Source organism: Nelumbo lutea, chromosome 2, assembly GCF_056320005.1.
Source record: "Nelumbo lutea isolate HS-2025 chromosome 2, American lotus-T2T, whole genome shotgun sequence".
Classification (NCBI taxonomy): Eukaryota; Viridiplantae; Streptophyta; class Magnoliopsida; order Proteales; family Nelumbonaceae; genus Nelumbo; species Nelumbo lutea.
In genome coordinates, this window is record NC_142685.1 from 68,360,447 (window position 1) to 68,376,183 (window position 15,737).

At 42.8% G+C, this 15,737-nt stretch overlaps 1 protein-coding gene across 1 annotated transcript; it reads left to right on the plus strand.

The window, feature by feature from the left end:
- The first annotated feature begins 1,335 nt into the window (after positions 1-1,335).
- LOC148871368 (protein FAF-like, chloroplastic) lies at positions 1,336-3,645 on the plus strand. The gene is made up of 2 exons (XM_088968398.1): positions 1,336-1,475; positions 1,701-3,645. Exon 2 carries the CDS (start codon positions 1,746-1,748, stop codon positions 3,387-3,389), a length of 1,644 nt encoding a protein of 547 aa, XP_088824524.1. The 5' UTR covers positions 1,336-1,475; positions 1,701-1,745; the 3' UTR covers positions 3,390-3,645.
- The last annotated feature ends 12,092 nt before the right edge of the window (positions 3,646-15,737 follow it).

Genomic DNA, 15,737 nt, shown 5'->3' on the forward strand with positions numbered 1-15,737 from the left:
AATCACCAGTTGTCACTGATTAGTTGTGTGTGTGAATGCTTGGTTTACTCTTTCAACATTTTAAAACTGTTCTAATTAATGACAAAAATTATCTGTCATACCCATGTTCAAAGAGAAAAATGGTTATAATCACTGCTCTAATTGATGATAAATGGACATGATCAGAATAGATACAGACTATTTAGACATTAAAATAAGGCCTTACACCAATAAGATATAATTCAGAGGTATTACTCATAAGATTCTTGAATGCCAATTCCCCCAAGGCCATCTAAAACATGCGGATTTGAATATCTAACCAGCTAGCAGGAAATCAAATGACTAGCAGCTAGCTAGTCTTCTAGCAATTTTAGAATTGCAAGGCACAATATATACTTGATTAACTTGAAATTTGCTAAACCAGACAGTGAAATCTGGAAACTTGCTAGGTCGGTCCCCTGATCATGCCCCAATTCCAATTCCATATGCAAACACAAACATGTTTGGGAAGGGAGATAATTCAAGCGAGCTTCAGAGTCACCAGATTTTGACCAATAAGTAGTGGTATTTGCTTTCTAAGAAGATAAACTCATCCTCATCTGGATTTCTGTTGTTTCCCTCGCTGTTTGGCAAGGAAGAAGTGGATTTTAATTTGGTTTCTTGTCTTAGAAGGGTTTTTTCTCTACCTCTTCTCTCTTTCTCTCTCTCTAAAAATTATAAACAAATACATATATTCTCACCTCTCTCTCTATCCATCTCTCTCTCTTCCACTCTTTGAATTGATCATCAACATCACCACCTTTTAAGTGAGTGGAGGACGTATCGTGGCACTGCTTTATATACGTATTGCCCACTGGACTTTTCCCAATTAGAAGACCTCCTTCAACCCTTCCATATAGGAAGTGACGTGTTCCACTGTTTCCATCCCCCATTATTCCTCTCTTATTTTAATTATAATTATTTTTTAATCTCCTTTTCTCTTAAACGATTCCTCTCTCTCTCTCTCTCTCTCTCTCTCTCTCTCTCTCTCTCCTCTCTCCACCCTTACTTGGTAGCCCAATCATGTTGGACCTGAGATTCCCCTGCTTCTGTTTTAAGCCACTTTTTTTCTTGCTTAATTAGCAAGTGACGCAGAGCGTTCTTTGGGCTTCTCTGTCTCCCCACCTTTTCCTTCCCTTCCTTCCTGCTTTCATCAAAAACTAATGCTTACAAGAAAGAAATAAATAAATTCAAAATAAAATGGTGATCTTTCAACAGTGGTCAGTGGTGGTGCAAGCGGGACCCCCCGTGGCCCCGTGGACAGATTCCGTAGCCTTTTTCTCACTACAAATACCCGCCCCTCCCCCCTTCTCTTGCAAACAGCCACGGACTCTTCAAACTTCAAACACACAACCGCAATCTTCTTCATATCGATACCCCATCTCTCTCACACACTGCAATTCTCTCAGCCATCTCTGCTGCCTTGTCTCTTTGTTGGATGCTCTTGTCTGTTTGAGGTAAAAACACTCTCTCATTCATCTATCTCTTCTCTCGCTCTCTCTCTCTCTATCTATCTATCTATCTATATATCTTGTTATTACTTATATCCCCTACTTCTCCTTTGATGGGTGTGTTTTGTTTGTTCAGAGTGTGAGAACCTTTGTAGTATAGAGCACCACTTCTATGCTTTCTTCATTAGCCTTTGTTTCTTGGATTTCTTTCTCATTTTTGTATATCTGCAGAGTGTGCAACTCTTCTCCTATCGATCACCACCCCAGCTGCCGGATATGTCGACTTCTTCCGTTAGTAAAGGCCTCAAGCCATCGTCGTCGGTTGCCTTGCGAATGGAAGAAGAGGCCAAAGTTGCAGAGCAACAGGGGATCCGATCCATTCTTGGGTCTGACGACCAACCACCCAAGACCGCCCCGTCGTTGAGAAAGACTCTATCGGCGGACATGTCTTCTAAGTCCTGGTTGGCTCAACATGGGTTCTCCCATTTGAAGAAGACTGCATCTTCTGAAGGGTTCCTTGTTGCATCGTCCATCATTGATTCGTCTCCTTCTTCTGCTTCTGAGGAAGATGATGAAGAAGAAAGTAAGAAAGAGCTTCAAAGTGGAGGCCAATTCGATATCTGGAACTCAATCCAATCCGAACAAGCGAAGAAAGACCTTGAAAGGCCCGGGCAGTTCGATATCTGGAGCTCTATTCTATCACAGAAGTCTGATAATGGTTTAAACGCTTCAGCTCCCTATGTCCATCCGCTTGTGAAAAGATCTACGAGCTCGTTAAGTGAGAAGAGTCTGGAGATTTGCACGGAGAGTCTGGGATCTGAGACGGGCTCTGATGGGTTTTCCTCCTACCCACCATCGGAGTCCGCCGATGTCGAAGAGAACCCAGAAGAGGAAACAGCTGTAGAAGAAGAAGAAGAAGAGCAAGAAGAAGAAGAAGAACATCGAACCCCGGTTGACGAATCGGAAACTGTAGATAAAGATGAATTCGGAGCTGTAAATTACAATTTTTCCATTAGGAAATCACCCCCTCGATCATTCCCTCCCCCGCTGCCATCTCTTTCTCGTCGGGATGGGCCGTCCGTTTACATGCGACCTCATCGCAGAGACGGCCGGTTAGTCCTCGAGGCCGTCCCCATCGTTTCACACAACTACTTTCGTGCCGAGCGCCAAGATGGGCGTCTTCTCCTCAGCTTCGCCAACAACACACCCCATGAATCACCGTCGACGGACGTGTACAACGACAACGAAGAGATGGACTTAGAAGAAGAGCAAGAATTGAGATCAGAAGAACACGAAGAAGAAGAAAAGGAAGATGAAAAAAAGGAGATTGATGACGTAGAAGAATCCAAAACAGAAGAAGAGATTGAGAGGGTCGAGGAGGAAGTGAGGGACAGGGGAATTGTGATGGAGGTGAAGATCAGTCATGTCCCACCGAGGCTGTCAACTACTGGAGTGATGAACGTGCACAGGTCAACGCTTGTTATGAATAAGCTCGTGGCTTTGACTAATAAGAACCCAACGTGGTCTCACAAGAAAGGAAGGATTATTGACTTAGAACAGGAGGTGGAGCCAACTCCTCCAGTACCACAGTCACTCCAGCCACCCCCAAGGGTGGCGCGGCTGATACCAACACCAGCAGCGGCGGTGGCAGCTTCATTCAATCCTTACGACTACTGCTGGCGGACCAAGCCGGCGGCAAAACCAACCATTCATCCGTTATCAAAACCACCACCATCACCCGTGAGCAACAACAACAAAAACAAATTCTTTCTGTACAAGAACTACAAGCCCAACGAGCAGCCACAGATGGTGCTCATGAGGGGCAACAAGGGAGACTACTTACTTCCCATCTTGGCGGGTTGCAAGGAGACTCGAAAGTCACTTTTGATGTGGGAGCCCTATTGCATTGCCATCTCTTAATCATCCAGAGACTGATCCATTGTTATTAGCTATTATTATTACCCTTTCTCTCTCTCTCTCTCTCTCTCTCTCTCTCTCTCTCTCTCTCTCTCTCTCTCTCTCTCTCTCTCTCTGTGTCCAGTCAATACTATTTCAACATTTTTATAAATAAACCAAAAGAAGAGAAGGAGATCGATCGAACAATTCCAGAGAAATAAAGAAGAGATATATATAAATATATTCTAGATCATCATCTCTTTTCATCAGCTACACAAAATCTTTCTACTATGACTTTGGGTGGACCTTCTTGTCTGACGACCAACAGACTTTATAGATTTTATATAGTGGAGGATTTCTCTTTTTCGCTTTGTTTTGTCGTTGGGTTGCTGACTTGTTGGTCGGTGGTGAATCCAATAAATCTCCATTACTGAGCTTTGCTTGCTTTTGTTCTAAGCCAATGAGATCTGTGATCACGTCATGTCCTGCTCCATTTGACCTTAATCATGGGAACAGCCTCATCCACTCCTGGTGACTGCTATTTGTTGTTGATATTGTTGTTAAGAGGTTAGTTCATGCTGACACATCTTTCTCAATCAGTAATAGTGGAATGAATCAGTTTTTCTTCTAAAACTAGTGGGTTAATGGGTTTTCGGCTTTCAGAAATCTGAACCCACTAAAAATAACAACCATGATCAATTCGTGAAAGTGGTGTTTTGGCATTCCATTAGAACTCGTCTTACTTGTTGACATTTATGCAGGTTTGTCTGGGTTGGTTCTACTACTCTCCAATAAATTGACTTCATATATTAAAATTAGAATTAATTAAAGAGGAAAGAGTGAAGAAGACCTCTATCAAGTAGAGCTGGGCAATGGGGATTGGGCCAATATGAACCGATCCCACTGAACCGGATCTTAGCACCTAACCTGCCCAGCCCATTATTAAAGCAGAACATATGGAGCAGGGTGGGGACTGGGATGAGAGTGGATTGTCATAAATACCAGCCTTATCAGGGGTATTATGGGAAGGATATTGTTAATTTCATGCCTTGTATTCTTGACCATGGAATCTGTGTTTAAATCCAACGGCTGAGGTTTGTTCATGGTTATCTAAGGTGTCACTTAGGTGACATGGTGTCCCTGGTGACATATGTCAAAAAGGGTACCAGTCTAAGTGACTAGGGGCTTGTTTAAGCAGAAAAAATCATAAAGGGGATACTTTATTATAATATTATTAATATGGTAGTATATTATTAATTAGTTGTATATCAATACATCCTATTGTATATTGTATAGATCACTAAGTTCTTTTAGGGCATTAGTTTTAAAACATAAGAAATCTAAGGGTTTTGAGAAGAGAGAAAGAAGAGAAGATAAATTAAAGGAGGTCTTTTTTTTTTATTTATAAGCAGTTGCACCTCTTATTTATTTTTTTCCTTTTTCATTACTTTGCTTCTTAAATCTTTTATTAATATAAAATTACTGCCTTCCTTAGTTGCTGATAATATTTTGACATGCAACTCTTCTACTAATTACATAACAATATTGTGCATGAAATATTGAAAATAATAGATTTAAATGCTGTTTTCTTTTAGATATAATTATTTTCCATTTATTAAGGTGAGATTTGGTGTCATATAGTAAAAAAGCATTGATACCCATGCTTAATTCTAGTATATAAAACTATGAAATTAAACCATGGTTTAGTTTTCACTTTGTTAAATCCTATCACCGAAGCAACTAAATGCTCCACTATCACCTAGAATAGCTTAGTACTTATTCTTTTCGCATTAGGAAGAGTTTTGCCCTTATGGTTGAAACAAAGCTATCAACTTATTTGAGAAACAAAGAGAAGTTTGCATGCAAGGAAGTTCACTAGTCTATAGGGATTCCGGTGAGTGCAAGAGAGTTTCCTATTGCACACTGAGCAGGCACACTAAAACGGTGCCACATCGTCATCGTTGCTTCAGAAAATGGTGCCACATCAGTGTTACATCGGAAAAAATGGTGCTCTAGGAAACAAGCGTTTATTAGGAACTGCTTTTCCATAAAAAATGGTGCTCTAAGCCACGCCTTAGAAATCGGGAAGGCATGGCTTAGAGCAATGTTGAATTTGGCATTTCCTGGAACTGTAGCTCATTGTTGCCAATTGGATTGTGACATGGCAGTGATGTGGCACTGGAGAATGGGTATCAGTACTGAAAACGTTTCCTAGAGCATTGGTACCAAACAGAAAAAATTGTTGTTGCTCCAGAAAATGTCCTACCTGAATGCAACGATTCCAAACAAAAAAAAAAACACAATTTTCTCAGAAAATGATATTTCCAACCCACACATATCTGCAACATGAATTCCAAACATATACTACGAATAGACTGAATAAACACAAAACCAGTGTCTGTAACACCTAGCCCTGTAACCCACCTCTTGACCCACGTGTGCCATAGTCAAGCACATTAATGGATCAGCTGAGTGGCCTTGGAAACTTTGGTATTGGCCGGAAATAATTGCAAGATTATTCAATTGTACCTTCTGCAACATCTACAGGGAAAGCAATTGTGTTCAGGATCTACATCTACTTTGCCAAATCTGCTAGTACTCCCCAATATATTCCATGATGGCTGACAGCTTTGAAGATCTCCCTACCAATGTTAAGAATGCATGCAGTTAGAATGGATGGATCTAGTCACCTAGAATTCCTTTTTGTTCCATGAATGTAAGAGCCTGTTTGGTTTTCAGGAATAGGGGTCTAGAATCGAACTATTCTGATTCCAATCGTTTAGTTGGGTGGAATTGGAGTCTCTTCTTATTCTTGGCAGAATAGCATTCTCCCATTTAAGGGGATGGCTATTCCCACCCCCTCCCTTGGGAATGAGAATCCATTCCAGCTGATTTTGATTTTGATTATGATTCTTATTTGAACCAAACAGGTGGAGAAATAGATTTTTCTGATTCTAATTCCAACTACGAACCAAACAGGCCCTAATTTCTTTACGTTTATTGATGGGTCTCCAATCAGTTTTTTCATTGTATTATTTATGAGCTGGAGATCCACTTGTATAGATTTAAGAGGGGTAAGGTTTTTGAGTCCCCTCCCCTGTAGACTTTAATTTTGATTATCAATAAATTTTACAGTGGCCACCCTTCCACTATAGCAAAGTTTGGATTTTCAAAAAAAATAAAAATAAAAATAAAACTTTCTTATATCATTTCAAACCCCTTTTTTTCTATTTAGTATGCATAAAGAAACTTCTCCACTTGCCCCCTTCAATATGGACAGGAAAACTTTCTTGCACCAAATTATAGTTTAAAAAACACCAGCCAAGGGCTAATGTTGAACCAATCTTGGACTCCACTAAAAAAGTTCTCTCATAGATTTTTCAGATAAATAACAATTGCCACCTAGACTTCATATCCATCCATCCATTAATAATTCTACCTTCAGATATTTCCTTTGTTTTCAAACAATTGAAGCATCACCTAGGTTTTTGCACCTTAAAATTGTGCAAATATGTGACTAATATCTAATGATAGCAGCTGCTCCTCTTAATTGTGGGATGACTCCTTTGACAATATCAACATATGCAAGGGAAGGGTGAATATTTTTTTCTTAAAAAGCAAATGAAAGCTTTGTTGCAAGGTATTCTATTCAAGGTTCAAATTTTCGATGTGATATAAGGTTATTGATATGACTTGGGCTTTTCCAAAAACTCCAATTTTTAAATGTTAAATCACATAAACAATGATCTCATATCAAAATCTGAAAGAAAAAAATATATTAAAAAAATAATAATTTTCTACAGTATTAAAACACCCGATATACAAATATTCGTACGTATCGATATTTTGAACCTTGCTTAGATTATGGTTATCTGTGAATTCAATGGCATCGTTCCATTAAGAGGACAGCACTGAAACAGTGTGTGCCAACTCCAAATTAAATTATCCTCTATTCCTTCCAACTCCAAATTAATAAAAGTAAACTTGTTATTCTATGCCCATGCCATGAAAAAGCAGAAACCTAACTAGCTGTCAAAATCAGAAACTTCTTCTTAAATGCATTTCCAGATGGCATGGCTTTGGATGGATGAACATTCCAAAGATGCAACTTGGATGGGCCTAACCCGAGACTGGCCCAACCCAGTCTGGTCTTGAGAATCTTAGGCCTATATCTCAGCCTGAAATCAATGTTTCTAACTCTTGTTGACCTGAGCGGTTAGTCAGTGGTCATGATTCAAAATCCAATTACCCTATACCCATAGTTCAGTTCAAAGTATTGATACACCTTTGTGTATTGGCAGGGGTGTATTGGCACTTTGAACCACATGTTTTTTTTTTTAGTTTTTTTTTTTTTTCAAACAAGTAGATTGGCCCGTGTGATGTATTAGTATCAACCTGTTCAATTATTGAAGCTTTGTTTCAAAATGAAATCATACTTCAATTTCTTTAATCTTATTTAAGAAAACAAAAGTGACTTAAAACATGATCAAGAATATCATTTGATATATATATATATATATACCTTATGTATGCGTGTATAAGTGTGCAAAAGTGTAAACAACTGCTTGTGGTTGACGTATCTGTATTTAATTTGTGTATGTACCTTATGTATGCGTATAAGGAAACAAATAAATTAAGAAATGCTCAATAAACTACCATATCCATATGTCCATAAACGGATCATGCCTGCTATATTTGTAAGTAATTCAATAAGAGCAATCCCTCCAATAAGAACTTGTATGAACCATGTGAACATGCTCTTAGCTTGTAAGTTGCAAGTGCATGTGATGTTGAAAACAAACAGCTTAGATCTTCATGTTGAACAAGCACTAAGTTTTGGTAAATTTTTTAAGGGGTCTTTCATTGATGGTTAAGAGAATCAGGTGTGTGAGAACTTACAAATTACAAAACACAAGAAAAATGCTTAAAACTTATAATGCAAACCTGATTTTGGTAAATGTAAATTTATTAAAGACAGAATTAAATACTGAACTAAACCAAAAGACAAAAAAAAATGCTTAAAACTTATAAATCTAAACCTGTTAAACTAAAACCCTAACTACTTAAAATTAATTAAATAGGAAGGAATATCAAAGGAGTACAAAATTCTAAACTAAAACATGATGTGAAATTAAATCAAAACTCCTCTTGCATTTTGACAACTTAAAAGAGTAAAAGAAATAAGAGGACTTTGCAATTGTGATAAAGATGATATTGAGTATGATTTCCACATATATTGCTGTTGAAACTTCTTGGGGTGAACGGAAAAAGACCGAGAATGGTTCAAAATGAAGCACAAAAACACTAAGAACTCCATTGATGCCAAGCATCTAAAAAGTTGTATTATCTGTTGGTTTTCAATAAAAATAAGTTAATAAAAACAACTACAGGGTAAAGCATATAGATGGTAATAAAATAGTGAAGGTAATTTTGGAATAAAAATCAGGGCTTTCAAGACAAAAAACTAATAGATTTTAAGCAATGGTAAAGCAATTAAATAGAAAAAAGTGAGGGATAATTTTGAAAATTAAAGTCAAGGTGTTTTGATTGATGGGAGAAATGATAAAGCAAATAAAAAGGGTATCGAGGAGTAATTTTGGAAACTAAACTCAGTGTGTTTGACGAATGGAACGATTACTGATGCGACGCAATCTGGCTACTCCTAGTTGGAGGTGATTTGGCTTCCAGTAGACGACGGAGTTGGCTGATCTGCACAGAGAGAATCGGAGAACCCGGGGGTGCTTACCCGGCGAGTTCACTCCGATGCTTAACTCAATAATTCGCAAGCTGAAGGTAGTTTAGAAAGCAAGAGAGCTAGTAATTAGAGATTACGCGTACCTTTTCCCCCTGGAGGGTTGGGGTCTTTATATACTAGAGTCTTTGTGGGTTTTTCGGAGTGGTTCCGGGATTATTGCTATGATGAGGTCCGTTTCCGTATTAGCAGGAGATAACGCCGATAAGGCTTATCGCATCCGCCCGATTCGGACGGGGGAGATAAGGCTAGTTGTTACGAGGTGTGATCCCGTAAAGCATGGAATCTGGTGGCAGGATCTTCGGGATCGTCGTGTAGAGGTCGCTCAATATTACCCGAGCTAGTGCCCTTAGGATCCAACCTGGTATGAATGCCGAAGTGTCTTGTAACCGAGGTGATCCTGACGCAACCATGTTCCAAAGTGAACATGCTTCGAGGTGGACTTGCCCCGAGGTGGTTTGATTATTCGAGCTCGGTCCGTCATAGACTTGGTACGTCGGGATGAGTTGTCGTCCTATCAGTTAGGTCGTGTCCATGTGTCCCCCTATTACTAGGTCGGGCCAAATCACCCTACATCAATTGCCCCCCACTCCTAGGGCCAGGGGTCCTGACCTGGTGCGGGGAGTTTATGATAAGCCAAGTGGATTTGGTCCGAGGACCGGGAGGCTAGTCAGATGAATCGTGGGTCGGACTTTGTTCGGCCACTCGGATCAACCAAGAAGACTTAGGTCGCGTCTAGTTTACGCACGGATGTTACGCGATTTATAAACTCCGTGGATGTCAAAAAACGCACTAAACTGATTTTATCATCGGGGATTGCGTAGCCGGTTTTCCTAGGAGCAATTGGATTGTTTCGATCTCGACCGTTGGTTCTCGGACATAGCGGCTATAAATAGGGGGGTCTTTGACTTATTCTTCTCGCAACAAATTCAATGATTGAGCTCTCACAAGTCGTGTCAGAGTCTGCCAACTCGGTCTTCTTTCTGTTTTCCACTTCGTTCTTTCTCTTCGGTGAGTTCCCATTCCTTAGCTTTTTCCTGCTTTCCGATTATGTCGAGTTCTAGCGTAGATAGGCTTGTAGATAGTGTTAGTGAGGTGGAGGGCATTGTTGTTCCTGCCAGGGAAGTCAGCTCGCGGTAGGGTGCCTCCCCTCTCCGGTCTTTAGAGGGAACCTATAACCCTGAAGTCGAGCCATCTCAGCTCGAGGAGACCGAAGCTCGGGAAGAGGGTCCATCCTCCAGATTGGGGGCCCCAACTTCTTCTCAAGGTCGGGATCCCAATGACTCTGGGCCTTCCAAACTATCTTCAGATAGATTGTTGTACTTAGTGTCCCACTATCGTCTCCCTAATAACTTAGTCTTTAGCATACCCCTAGGTCGGTACCCTTGGGCTCATGATCACAATGAGCTCGCTATTGAGGAGCAGCTTGTGGTAGGGCTGCGCTTCCCACTCCATCCTTTCCTGATAGAAGTAGTTAAGTTTTACAACATCACCATTGACCAACTTCATCCGAACTCTATTCGGAATATCATTGGCACTATTTCTTTGTTCCACTCCTACGGCCGACCTCTAACTCTGGATGTCTTCAGCTCGATCTGTGCAATCAAGCAAAACTCGGCATGTCTACACGGGGATGCCAGAGAGCGCCCACACGAGCGAAGGAGAAAGCATTAAGAACCATGTGCTCGCGGTGCGCAAGAGCTGGGAAGTCATCCTTCTGAGCGAGGTCGCGCGATGGGCTGGCATGCCTCCGAACCAGCTCTTGGGACTAGCCTCCAACCACTATATGGTGGTAAGTATCCGGCCTTTAGCTCCACTCTTCTCCCTTTTTTTTTCTACTTACCTCGATTTTCTTTTGATAGGTCAACTCTGCCCTTCATGCATTGGCCTGGCAGTCCGCGATCCACTCAAAGGAGGCTCGAGATGCCAAGGTGGAGGTATGAAAGCTCCATCGCGAGATGGACCTAGCTTGGGGCGAGGTACTTTGAGCTAAAAAGGGGATCGAGTGCTAGAAACAGCTGATCCTGGACCAGGAAGGACGGATCACCACGCTAACGGAGGAGAGCGCAAAACAGAAGGAGCTGATCTCAACAATGACCGAGGAGAAGGAACGACTTCAACGAGAAGTCAAAAACCTTGAAGCAATGGTCCAGGAACGAACTCAGATCTTCGAGACCACCATCCAGGAGGCACGGGAAGAAGAGAGGAACCAGGCCATTGAGCACTTCAAGGAGTCCTCGAAGTTCCGTGCTCTCCAAGTCGAATATGGCTCAAGCTCCTACTGCTCCAGGTTCAAGTTGTTTAGGTATCTGGTCCGGCAAAATTTCCTCGATCTCGACCTCGGTGCCATCACAATGTCAGGCTTATCCCCTGGAGTGGCCAAGGCAGCGAACAAGGAGCCCGACTCATCAGAGGAGGAGAGCGATGACGAGATCGAAGTGGTGGACCCCTCGGATAAGGCTGGTAGTCCTTCTATGTGATTATGGCTCTTTCTTCTTTTTTCCCTCTTTTTGAATTATGGATGTACACCCCGAAGCTATTGAACTCGGATGATAATGAGATCTTTGTACTCAATCTTTTCACCAATGAAATATGAACTTTTTGACTAATCCTTGCGTAAGAATATTCTAAGTGTGAGTGACTCTTGATCTAAGCAGTGAATGTATAGGTTACCTGAATTGTCGAGCTACCGAGCTGGACAATAAGTAAGGATAACCAAACATAAAATTTTTCTAAGTGAAGATCACCCCGAATTGTCTACCCAGACTACTAGTAGGGGTAACTTTGCATAATGTACACCGAGGTGAGCGATATTCAGGGTATATACCCGACCTGTTCACGCACGGGCTTCTCATTTAGTTGTCGGTTGTCCCTAACGGGCACAACATATTGTTATATGCCGAAGTAGGCTAGACATCGTAGGGCTTATACCCGAGTTGTCTTTTGCCTTAGGCATTAGAGGTACTTTGCCTATGTCGAACAGGCGACTAGGACTTATATGCCCATGCCGAAGAGGCGACTGGATCTTGGGTGCCCATGCCAAAGAGGCTACTAGGACTTATAGGGTGACGAGTCCGTCAATTCAATACTTCAGCCCTTAGGCTTTGGGGGCGACTTATTGCCCACCCTTCTTGATCCTACCCATGCTGAGGAAGCGACTAGGACTTATATAATGCCGAAGTCTTTTATTAGTACTTTTGGTCCTCAGATTTCTGAGAGTGACTTACAGTCCGCTCTCCAGTTAGGCGATCACAGCCTTAAGTTGCTAACGTTCCACACCCGAGGCACATGTCTTCCTTCTGAGGTTTCGAGCTCATACGTACCTTCCCCGAGCACCTGCTTTACTCGGTAGGGTCCTTCCCAATTCGGCCCGAGCTTACCAACACTGGGCTCAGGCACCATGACTTTACAAAGGACCAGGTCTCCAACGCGGAAGTTCCACTTCTTGACTCTGGCGTTATAGTACCAAGCCACTCTCTGTTGGTAGGCCGCGGTCCGGATGTAAGCGATGTCTCATACCTCTTCTACTAGGTCAAGGTTGGTACATAGCTCATCATCATTTGTCTCTTTGTCGTATGCCTCCATGCATAGCATAGGCACCTCGATCTCGGCTGGGATTACTGCCTACGTGTTGTAGGTGAGGTTAAAGGGGGTTTCTCCTGTGGCAATCTTCATAGTGGTTCGATAAGCTCATAGTACACTGGGCAGATCGTCTACCCATAGTCCTTTAGCTCGGGTTAAGCGTGCTTTCAATCCACGGAGGATGGCCCTATTCGTGACTTCCGCTTGACCATTTGCTTAAGGGTGTGCCACCGGGGTGAAATTCTGCAATATCACCATCTAGTTGCACCAGTTTTGAAACATGATGTCCTCGAACTGCTTGCTGTTGTCAGAGATAAGCACTCGAGGTAGCCCGAAACGGCATACTATGCTCCTCCAAAAGAAATTTTGTACACTTCGTGCTATGATCATCACAAGAGGTCCAGCCTCTACCCACTTTGTGAAATAGTCCACTGCTACCACTAAGAATCTCTTCTGTCCTATCGCTGGCGGGAACGGTGGTGGAGCGGGCTGGTGGTGGACGTTGGTGTGCATTTGACACTTGTCGCATCTTTTGACGAGCTCAAGCACATCTGTCTTCATCGTTGTCTAGTAGTAACCTTGTCGTAGCGCTTTCTGGGCAAGAGCCCTGCCTCCCAAGTGTCCGCCATATAGACCTTCATGAGTGTCACGGAGAACAAGCTCAGCTTCTGAGGGTCGCAAGCAATGCAAGTAGGGGAGCGTGTAGGATCTTTGGTACAGTTGTTCATCTATTATGACATACTTGGTTGCCTGTCGCTCTACCCTTCTAGTCGCATTGCGATCTGCAGGGAGGATCCCGTGAAGCAGGTAGCTCGCGAGTGGATCGATCTAGCTTGGCTCTGCTTGTACAACAGGAGCGACCTCTTCTGCCCCCCGAGAATGCTAGGTCGAGGCAAGTTCTCTATGTACACGGTCCTCATGGTGTTGTCGCTTGTGCTGGCTAACCGGGACAAGGCATCGACCTCAGCGTTCTCGGATCTCGGGATCTAACTGATGAAGTAAGACTAGAAATCGTGCAAAGCCTCTTTGACTTTGGCTAAGTAGGCGATCATAGTTGGTTCGCAAGCTTCATATTAATCGGTGACCTGGTTGACCACGAGCTAGGAGTCACTACAAATAACGAGGTGCTTGGCTCTTATTTCGTTTGCTAGAGCAAGCCCGGCTATCAATGCTTCGTACTCCGCCTCGTTATTGGACGCGATGAACTCAAACCGAAGTGCATACTCCAACTTCACCCCGCTTGGCCCGTACAGAATGATACCAGCTCCGCTACCTAGCTGATTTGATGAGCTATCCACATGGAGGATCCAGGGCTCCTCATCCCAGGTTGGCATTGCTCTGACTGGGGGAGGTGTCACACTGGTTAAAGCTTCCCCTCTGTGCTCGGGCTCAATCGATTCAAGGACTACAGTGCTGAAGGTACATTCCGCGGCAAAGTCAGCTAAGGCTTGGGCCTTGATAGTTGTTCGAGGCTCGTACTGGATGTCGTATTTGCTGAGTTCAATGGCCCACTTCGTCAATCTACCCGAGACCTCGGGCTTGAGCAAGACTTGCCTCAGAGGTCTGTTGGTGAGGACAATTAATGGTGTGGGCTTGGAAGTACGGTCGAAGGTTTCGATCTACGGTGACTAGTGCATAGACCAGCTTTTCGATTTCTGGATACCTTGTTTCAGCATCCTGCAAAAGTTTACTAACATAGTATATGGTTCGTTGAGCTCGATCTACTTCTTTTATCAGTGTCGAGCTGACTACCTCATCACTCGTAGAGAGGTACAGCTTCAAAATATCTCCCTCCTCAGGTCGGGTCAGGATCGGGTTACTAATTAGGTACTTTCTGAGCTCGTCAAAAGCGAGCTGGCACTCTTTGGTCCATTTGAAGTCCTTCCTCTTTTTAATTGCCTTGAAGAATGGTAGGCAGCGATCTACCAATTTAGACATGAAGCGACTCAGGGCGGCTATACGACCGTTCAACCTCTGAACCTCCTTCAATTTATGGAACGGTCTCATATCTAGGATGACCTTTATTTTATCGGGATTAGCTTCGATGCCACGTCGGTTAACGATGTAACCCAGGAATTTACCCGAGGTGACACTGAAGACACATTTATTAGGGTTTAACTTCATGTTGTATTTGCGCAAAATTTCAAAAACACAATGCAATCTTTTATTAAATTATTTGAAAACTAAGTCTTGACGACCATGTCATCTACATAGCATTCTAGTTTTTTGTCGATCAGCGGCTCAAATAGTCGGTTTACAAGTCTTTGGAATGTTGCCCTGACATTTTTCAGTCCAAAGGGAATAACCTTGTAACAGTACAGGCCTAACTCAGTTATGAAGGTTGTTTTTTCTTCATCGGCAGGGTCCATCCTGATCTGGTTGTAGCCCGAGTATGCATCCAGAAAGTTTAGCAACTCGTGCCCTGAGGTCGTATTCACTAGACGGTCGATCTTGGGAAGTGGGAAACAGTCCTTTGGGCAAGCTCTATTCAGGTCGGTATAGTCGACGCATATGTTCCATTTACCGTTGGCCTTTTTTACCAGAACGAGGTTAGCCACCCAGCTCGAGTAATGGACCTCCCTGATGAAATCGGCTGCGAGAAGCTTTCTGACTTCCTTGTTGACTACTTTCCAGCGCTCTGGGGCTAGGTTGTGTTTCTTCTATCTAACGGGCCTAAATACAGGATCAGTGTTCACCTTGTGAGTTATTATCTTAGCATCTATACCGGGCATCTCTACCGCGGACCATGCAAACACGTTTAAATTTTCAAGTAAGAAACTTACCAGCTGAGAACGCAGAAGCTCCTCAATCGATGCGCCGATTTGGAGAGTCCTGGCTAGATCTTCTGTCGAAATAGGTATAGGGACTGTCTCTTCTATCGGTGAAGCTCGCTCCTCGGTGTACTCCGTAGATCGCTCTAGCTCGAGGTCATCTGCTGCCTTGGTTTTCCCTTTGAGGGCGACGACATAGCATTTGCGAGACTCGAGTTGGTTGCCTCGCGCTACCCCTACTCTGAAGTCCGTGGAGAACCTCATAGC

Excerpts from the sequence above, each read along its gene's own strand:
- LOC148871368 (XM_088968398.1), top strand. The coding sequence starts at position 1,746 with ATGTCGACTTCTTCCGTTAGTAAAGGCCTCAAGCCATCGTCGTCGGTT.